The sequence below is a fragment of the Diceros bicornis genome, chromosome 33 (genome assembly GCF_020826845.1).
Source record: "Diceros bicornis minor isolate mBicDic1 chromosome 33, mDicBic1.mat.cur, whole genome shotgun sequence".
Classification (NCBI taxonomy): Eukaryota; Metazoa; Chordata; class Mammalia; order Perissodactyla; family Rhinocerotidae; genus Diceros; species Diceros bicornis.
The window spans coordinates 31,891,307-31,900,544 of record NC_080772.1 but is presented as its reverse complement, the minus strand read 5'-3'; the positions used below and the strand labels follow the sequence as shown (position 1 = coordinate 31,900,544).

General features: G+C 46.3%; 1 protein-coding gene across 1 annotated transcript; it reads right to left on the bottom strand.

The window, feature by feature from the left end:
• Positions 1–1,498: 1,498 nt before the first annotated feature.
• FABP5 (fatty acid binding protein 5) lies at positions 1,499–5,649 on the bottom strand. Its single transcript, XM_058528939.1, has 4 exons — positions 5,511–5,649; positions 2,794–2,966; positions 2,312–2,413; positions 1,499–1,753 (listed from the first exon to the last, which is right to left on the bottom strand). The coding sequence occupies exons 1-4, from the start codon at positions 5,587–5,589 to the stop codon at positions 1,700–1,702; spliced, it is 408 nt and encodes a 135-aa protein (XP_058384922.1). The 5' UTR covers positions 5,590–5,649; the 3' UTR covers positions 1,499–1,699.
• Between the last annotated feature and the right edge of the window lie 3,589 nt (positions 5,650–9,238).

Here is a 9,238-nt window from a genome sequence, read left to right as displayed (position 1 = left end):
CATCATCTAGGGCAGTTCTGAGAATTACAAAACTTCAAGTACTTGGCCCAGTGTTTAGCTCAGGAAGTCATGTCAATGTACACTATTATTAGAAGTGTAAAAAGAGGATGAAAGAGGAACTCGAGAATGGAGATTAAAATAAGATGGAAATCCAAATAGAAAAGGAAATCTAGAGCAGCACTGTTCAATAAAAAAACATGGACACAAAAATGCCAGCACATGTAATTTTAAGATTTTCCCTAGCCACATTAAAAAAGGTAATACACAGATAAAATTAATTTTATGAATATGTAATATTTAGGTTACCAACTATATCCAAAAATGTTATTTCAATATGTAATAATATTTAAAAAAGAGGCATTTTACTTTTTGTATCAAGTCCGTGAAATCCAACATGTATTTTACTTACAGCACGGCTCAGCTCAGACTAGCCACATTTCAAGTGTCCAACAGCCTCATGTGGCTCATGGCTACAGATTGCACAACACAGGGCAAGAGTATCAGTGAGTCGAACTCTTTTACTGATGGCTGACTTTCAGTAATTCTTCAGATTCTTACAGGCTAACATTTCAGTGCATGGAGGGTGGTTTCAGAAAAGTCTCAATTATTGCATTAAGGGACTTTAGACTCAGGATCTTTATACAAGCCAAGAAGAGGCACTGTTGCAGAACAGTCATTGATTGGACTCGACGAGATGTAGATTCCCAATCCAGCTCTACTACTTCCTATGTCCGGGAACAGGTTAACTAGTCAAACACCTGTTTTCTTAGTTGCAGAATAGAGATAATGGCATCAGCTCCTCTAAGTTTTGTTCTGAGGATAATGCATACAAAGCTTTAGCCTAGCGCCTACAAGCTATTTCTCCAAGTATGAACTGCAGATATTTGTATTTGGGTTCGAGAAATAGAACAGGAGTTCAGTAGAATTCTGGTTATTCTTTATATTCACACACAAGAAGTATTTTAGAGCTGTTCCACTTTTACAGCTTTTGTTCATGAGCACATTGTGTTCTTCCAAAGCTAGGAGTGTTTCTCCTCACAGTGAGGGCAACGATTTGTCCTCATGCTCAGATATACCTCAACCTCTAGAACACTGCCTGGCACAGGGTGGGTTCTCAGAAAGTTTATTAAATGAATTTTTGGTGGCAGAATTCCTGAATAATGGTTATAAGTATACCATGAAAAGTACAATCATTAGTCAAAGATGGCAATTTAACCTTTATTCTAATATTTAAATTATAAAGTTTACACAGCTATTTTTTAATGAGAACAGTCTCTGCCAGAAATTTAAGATCGTTGAGTTGATATACAGTTCAAACAGTGTAGGGCAAGCTTAAATGATTGGTAGCGTACCTGCCACAGAAGTAGCTCTACATATAAATTACTAAAATATAATCTCAAGATAGTACCCTTAAGACTATCCCAGAATTTATTCAACTCAGAATTATTAAAAGTCATCACTAATTTCCTGTAAAGTTAAAAAAAGCATAGAACACTGGTATAGCACAAACACATTTATTTACTAACCAAAGGGATAATCCTAATTAAACCAACACACGGAAATCATTGCATGCAAAATGTTTGTGATAAAGATAATTGTACACCGTAATGAAAAAAAAGAAGCAATATGAAGATTTGCTCATTGAACTGAGCTTGTTCATCCTCACAGCTAATTCCTGTCCAAAAGGATGATGGAATTTTTACTCGACTTTTTCATAGACCCGAGTGCAGGTGACATTGTTCATGACGCATATCTAGGAGAAAGAACGATAACAAAGAGTTAGATTACCCTTGCACCCCAGAGCAATGGTAGTAGTTAAATGCCGAGATCAGAACCCTACAAAACCTGTAATCTACTTCACAGATGAAGAAAATGCGTTTCAGGATTCCTGGGTTGGAAAGCTAGAACCTGCTCTTTTGTTTATGATGTCTGTATGCTTTACTGAAAACTAAAGTACTGATCTGTGACATCTAAATTATTCATCTAATCTTGGTCAATATTATTCCTCATTTTAAAGAAATGGAAAAATGTATGCCCAAGAGGGCACTGGTGGCTTGCCAACATTATACTGTAACGGAGCAGCACAGCGTGGACTAAACCCAGCTCCGTCTCCATCCTCCGCCACATCACTTCACCTCTCTAGCCCCACAGAGGCCTTTCTTAGTTATTCGTGTTCTAGCATTTAACTTGTTATTTTGCATTTTTTTATCCCGCACCTAGTTCTCCTCCTCACCATCAGTGACATAGAACAGCGACATGAACTAGGAAGACAAACAAGAACCCAGTAAGACATAAGTCATTTGGCACTTACCACCACTAATTTCCCATCTTCCAATTTTCTCGTTATTGTGCTTTCCTTCCCATCCCATTCCTGATGTTGAACCAACGCGCCGTCTGTAAAGTTGCAGACAGTCTGCAAAAATAAAGTACACTTCTTAATCTCCCAAAATACATTACAAGAAAGTTTCCATGACTCATAACCTCCTCGATCAACATTTTTCCATCTTCTCCTTTCTGGTCTACTTCATTAACCTGTACCCATCTTATTCATAATAGTTTATGTTTTTCAATCTAGACACACATAAGGGACACTCATTCTCTCTCTGGTCCTTCAACTACTTTTATAAAATAGACAAAGTTATGAAGCTGGAACTTTCACTAATTTGTCCAAGCTCAATTCATAAAATAACTTGAGACTTTTTCATTAAGTTCTTGCCTGTAAACAGTAAGAAGGTTATTAATACAATGTATCACTCTAGAAATCTGTGATTTTATAATATATGCATGACTGACCTGAGTTTTTCTGCCATCAGCTGTAGTTTCTTCAAACTTCTCTCCCAGGTTACAGGAAAACTGTGTTGTTTTCAAAGTGCTCTCAGTTTTTATGCTGAGGTTATTGCCGTCAACAGTGATGATACAATCTGGTTTGGCCATTGCACCCATTTTCCGCAGGGCCATTCCCACTCCTGGAGAACGTTATATCATGTTAGATAACAAGAAGACCAGAGTTATAGTTTACACAATAAAAGTAGTCATTCAACTGTAATTACTATGCTATGCGTATTCTCACTTATCAATAACTACTGTAAACACATAGCCAGTGCTCACCAGGTGCCAGCACTTGACATATATTAATTCACGGAAACCTTACAAGAACTACCCTGTGAGAGGCTCATAGCACCGTCCCCACTTTACAGGTGAGAAAGTGAGGCACTGAAGAAACTTACCCATGCTCATTCAGCTAGAAAGCGACGGACCTGGGAGCCAATGCCCAGGCAGTTTGGCTCCAAATCTCAGCTCTTGGCCACCATACTCTGCTGGCCTTCAGAAAGTTAGGGAAGAAATCCAGACTTCTAAAATTGATTTCTCAATTCTGCCAACCATTGTATTATATGACTTCAGAACATAGTCTGGCACACAAAAGGCCCTGGATAAATATTTGAGTAACAGACTACACAAAACAGAAATCAATCCTGAGATACTCAAATAGAACAATGTTTTAAGAATAGCACAATCCTGATGTAATTAAATGGAAAAAACCTTACCGTCAATCATAGAAAACACTTTATAGCTGTGTAACTTAATTACCATATTGACATATTTAATTTATAATCTGTGTATTTCCCCTTGGTGTTAACATCTAGAAGGAAACTTAGATCTAGGCTAAATCCCAGTTTCACAGATGAGAAGACTACAACCTAGGTAGAGTAACTGGCTTGATAAGGAACACTCAGCCAGGTTGAAATGTCCCCTGGGAGCCTTTTCTTTTGCCAACTCAGGGTTGGTGCCTTGTGTTGTTGGTTGAGTCATTATTTATTCTCACTTTGGACAAATAAAGGGCTCTGCTCTTTCCACACTTCGACTGTTCTCTAATGAATTGAGCCTTGACAACCTTCATGACTCTAGAACCCTGGAAACCAGCCATCCAATAAACACATTCGCCTTCAATGGGCAGAGAAATGGCATTCTCTATTTGGTGCTCACACAGGTGAACATACACAGATGCTGCATTTCTTGGACATGAGTGCAGTCAACAGCTTTTTCCAGAGTCATCTCCATCTAGGTTTACAGTGAAAGCAAAGAAAAAAACACTGCCTTCCAGTTTTACTCACAGTATCATAAATATACTCAAAATTCACCATAAAACCAGCATTACCCAGTCATCATCTTGCATAAAGGCTAGTGAAGGAGTGCTTCTGAAGTGCCTCAGGGACTAGGTTTCAACAGAGGGTCTTTGCAGTGACTTGTGCCCCAGAGAGCAGCCATGTGAACATTTGTGAGATGGCGTCTTCTAGAGCACAGTCACAGTCCCAGTTGGTTAGGGCTGGAAGGCCCCTTCCAGATAGGACCCATGCTAGGCTACTCCATCCCACTTCCTAGGGGCCTGCGACAAAGGTCCATTTTTCTTTGCTAATCTACCCAATGTCTCAACCAGCAGGCAATCGTTGTCACCGGCTTAGGAAAGGACAACAATAGAAAATAAAGCACAATTTTGAGTGAGAGAGACTTAGGCTCCTTTGGAAGGCTTGAAGAAGTCAAGGGCCTTCTGCAGGACCACGCCCGTCTTGGGTGCCGTTAGAAAGCAGCTGCAGGAGGGCCCGGCGGTTTCTGACTGCGGTTGGCCAACAACGTCCACTCACTGCCTCTTTGCCCCTCACACTCAAGATGCAGCCGCGCTCGGCCACCCCCGGGCACCGTCGGCCTCGTCGCGCTCCTCCCACAGGCCACCCGCCCACTGCCGCCCCCCAGCGGGGCAAGGCCAGCAGCTCAGCGCTGCCGGCGCCGCGCCTCCGAGCGCCCCTCTGGGGCCTGGAGGTGAGGATGCCCCGACGCTCCTCGGGGATCTGCACCAACCCAAAGGGCCCGGCCCACCCGGTGAGCGCGGGCAGAGCACCCGGGGGTGGGGGAGACGGGACCGAGAGCGGAATGAGAGCCGAAGCTGCAGCCCCTTCAGGCCCTCTGCTGGAAACCGCGCGCCGGCACCGCGTCCCCGTGGGGAAGAGGGCGGGGGCCCGGCGCGCCATCGGGGAACAAAAGAGGCGGCAGTGCGCGTGCAGCCGCGATGGGGCTAGCGGGAGAGGCAGGATGGTGGCGGGAGGAGGGATGCTGCGCGGCGGGCAAGAACACGTGGGAAAGCTAAGGGCGCCGCCTGGAGGGGCTCGACAGGCGTGAAGCTTGGGGCGGGAAGGGGGGAGCGCACAGGAAGCAGCGCGGGGGTCGCCGCGTGGGCGAGGGGACAGGAGCAGGGCGCCGGGCGGACCACGCGGCACATCTCGGGATTCGGCGGCGGCGCGCACGCTGCTCTCCCGGCCGCCTGCCCGCGCGGCGCGGCGCAGCGCAGCCCGGCACCCACGGGCCGCGTGGTGCGGGTGCAGGATGGAAGAGGCGCACAGAGGTTGGGGCAGGCGACCGAGCGCGCCCGGACCCTGAGCCCGGCGCGCTGAAGGGGACTAGGGACAGACAGACAGACACACGCCACTTTGCAGGCGCCGCCGGGCCGGAAGCCTCACCTACTTCCTTCATGTACTCGTCAAAGCCTTTGCTCTCCACCAAGCGCCATCTTCCTACCAGCTGCTGAATGGTGGCCATGGTGGGCGCCGGCGGCGTGCGCTGCGAGCAAAGGAGAGTCGGCGGTGGGGAGCGCGGCGTGCGGCCCCACGGCACCGCCGCGCTTTATAAAGGCGGTGCGCGCGCGGGCCGGCGCCGGGCAGCCAATGGGAGGCGGGGCGGCGCCGGGCAGCCAATGGGAAGCGCGCCTCGCCCGGCCCCCGCCCCGCCCCGCGCGCGCCCCGAGGGCCCGGCTCCCGGGGCTCCACCTGCCGCGCCGCAGGAGCCCCGCCGGCGCCTCCAGCGAGTGGAGACTCGCCCGGCGCGCCCCGCGCCGCCCGGACGCCGGGCCCTGCACGTCCCCGCGCCCCCGCACACCCGGGGGCCCAGAGGGGCCAGCGCGGGGCCCGCCCGCCTCCCCGGCCAGCCGCCGCCCTTTTTCCACTCAAAATACCCCAAGGAATTGACGGGCCCTCGCTGGGCTCGGGCCGCAGGGATTGGTTGATGCGTGGCTTGGTTGACTCAGGTGAGTATGTACCTGCGTTGAGTTAGACGATTTTATCCGAAAGCGCAGGGTGGGTGGAGGTGTCCCAGGAAGTTCGGTTTCCAAACTAAAAGTCCATAGGAGGTTTCAGCTTGAGTGACTGTCGTTGCTATTAAATGTTCCCATTCAAGAATTCTTGCTAGTTTCTATTGCCAGCTGAGTGAGCCCTCCACAGCTTCTTCTCAGACTCCAGAGTCTTTAGACTCCAGCACATTTCCTCCTCACCTTTCCTCATCATAATACCCGACATTTGTGTGTAGAACGTTATAATTTTCCAGGTGTATTTGTCGCATGTCTTACTTTGTGCTCCTGGGTCCCTGTGGGAGTGACTTGGGTGGAGGCGAAGAAGTTGCCCCCCAGAGAGGCCAGCCGCCTTGATGGAGATGAGGTCCGTTTATTGAGTGCCTACTTGTGCTAGATGCTGTGATTCCTGGACGCTATATGTCCATTAATTCTGCTCAATCCTCTAAATGTTTGCTCAAGAGCATTACCCCAATTTTTTGAAATAAGGCAGAGAAAGTTCACAGAGTGGGAGAACCAGTATCCCTGTCCAGGACCTTGTCACTCAAGACCTTGTGAAATAGGACCACACCTGGCTGCGTCTAGCTCACTGTGCTCCCGGGGGAGCTGAGAGTAGAGGCTCCAGTCCCCTGCACCATGCCAAGACACTCGTTCTTGTACCATCCTTAACAAACTGAAATCTGAGGTTGGCTTGTCATCTCCTGGTGTGCCTCAGGACATTTACTCCCTGCACTGTACCCCTTTTATTTCAAGTCCTTGCCTTAGTTTTAGGGTGACTCCCGTTTCCTTGTGATACCATGTTAATACTGAGTGACTCAGGCCATGTAGTTGTGCCACTAAGGGCCTGCCTGTCCCACACCCGAGGCTCCGCTGCTCAGTAAACGTGCATGTTCTGAGCGTGGCGGAGTGTGCCATTTGCTCAGTGATGCAAGTGCTTTCTTCCACACACCTAAGGCAGCGCCCCCTCCTAGAGAGGCAGCTCCTGTGTGTTTGCACTTGAGTTCTTAATGTGCTGATTTAACATGTTTTATCCGTTTTTGTATAGAACATGGTAATAGTAGCCAGGATTCCGTACTGGAATCCTAATTTTTAGATTATCATAAGCAACCCGTTACAGCAATAACAAAAGGAGGATGGTACTACAGTACTAAATACTTAAGTTACTTCAGAAATAGTTTTTAAACCAGAGGCATTACCTAAGACAACTTTGAAACACACTCTTTGATGTGATGAGTGGAAATAATCCTTTTGTGGTTAAAAGGCATCAACAAACAAAACAGAAAGATATAGGCCAAAATACCTGTTAGTGTCTTCTATGGAACCAAGGAGAAGGTCATGGTGATTGCTCTGCTACTGTGGGCAACACACTTAACCCCTTGTTCTCTGATGCTTCTCATCTGTAGTATGTATAGAAAGAGATTGGGGTAGATTATTTCTAATGTCCCTCAAGCCCTAAATTCAGATTCCCTTCCTTCCTTCCTTCCTTCCTTCCTTCCTTCCTTCCTTCCTTCCTTCCTTCCTTCCTTCCTTCCTTTCTCCCTCTCTCTCTCTCTCCCTCTCCATCTCCCTCTCCCTCGCTCCCTCTCTCTCTTTCTTTCTTTCTTTTTTTTTGCAAAAGGATCTAATTTTTTTTTCAGGTGAACATCGTTATATTTTGATTTCTGTGTAGACGACATCATATTCACCACCCAAAGACTAATTACCATCCATCACCGTACACATGTGCCCTATTACCTCTTCCTTATTTAAGAGTAATGCATGGGGCCAGCCCAGTGGCGTAGTGGTTAAGTTCACACGCTCTGCTTTGGCCGCCTGGGGTTCGCAGGTTCTAATCCCGTGTGCAGACCTACACCACTCATCAAGCCAGGCTGTGGCAATGTCCCACATACAAAATAGAGGAAGATGGGCAACAGGTGTTATCTCAGGGCCACTCTTCCTTACAAAAAAAAAAAGAGAGAGAGAGTAATGGTAATAGATTTCAAGATCTAACTGCTAACTAAAGTCCTGTTCCAGGCTACTTAACTTGGACCCAATATGAGGTGTAAAAACCAAAAATGTTGTGAAAACAATTCTGATTAAAGTCTTTTATGACTTTATGGAATGGTTGAGTATCCCTTCATTGGAAAAAAAGGAGGAGAATTATCACTGGATTAAGATTAATTACATTACAATACAGGGAATGTAAGGAACAATAGTTTGGTCCCAGCCTATCCTTACAAACGTAAGTAACTGTGCTGGGCACTGGTTTTAGTAGCAGCACAGAGCAGTGTAAGTGTCACACCATGTCTTCATGCCGGAGGGTAACAGCACATTGTTCTTATGGACGAAAATGGTTAAGAATCAAGAATTGCTAACAACTCTTCCCCCAGTGGCTCTAGAGCACTGCCATTTGTAAAACAGATACAATTTTACTTAATCTCTCTGACCCTCAGTTTTCTCATCTATGAAATTAAGGAGGTAAGAATTAGACTAAATGAGGGACCAGCCCTGTGGCCTGCTGGTTAAGTTCATGTGCTCCACTTCGATGGCCCAGATTTGGACCCCGGGCACAGTCCTACACCACTCAACAGTGGCCATGCTGTAGCAGCGACCCGCATACAAAATAGAAGAAGATGGGCACAGATGTTAGCTCAGGGCGATTCTTCCCCAGCAAAAAAAAAAAAAAAAAGAATTAGACTAAATGATTTCTTAGGTCCCTTTCGGCTTATGAAGTACCTCTGAGGTAGTTCATGGCCCTGAAAAATATACTCAAAATTACTCTATTTCCATCTAGTGGTAAAACAGAATATTTTTCTTAGGTTTTGTTTGATAAGTGTTAGTAGCTTGTCAGCTTCACATTCCACAATCACACACATAGTTTTGGTGTGTATTATGTAATTTTATTTAAAGACAGCTTCCTACTTACAGTTTGTGTAGATAAATGTGCTTTCTACAAAGTTGATGTTAGTATATAATCACTTCCTGAGGACAGCAAGCTTTGGTGGCCAAGAAGTGTGCAGTTGGTAGAGAAAGAGAGCACCACGTTAAATGAATCGTTGCAGAGAATGCACAAAGCAATCCATGCCCACACAATCGAGTCTTCTCTAACTATATGCCCAGATTAATCAATAAAGGGCGGGGGAGAAA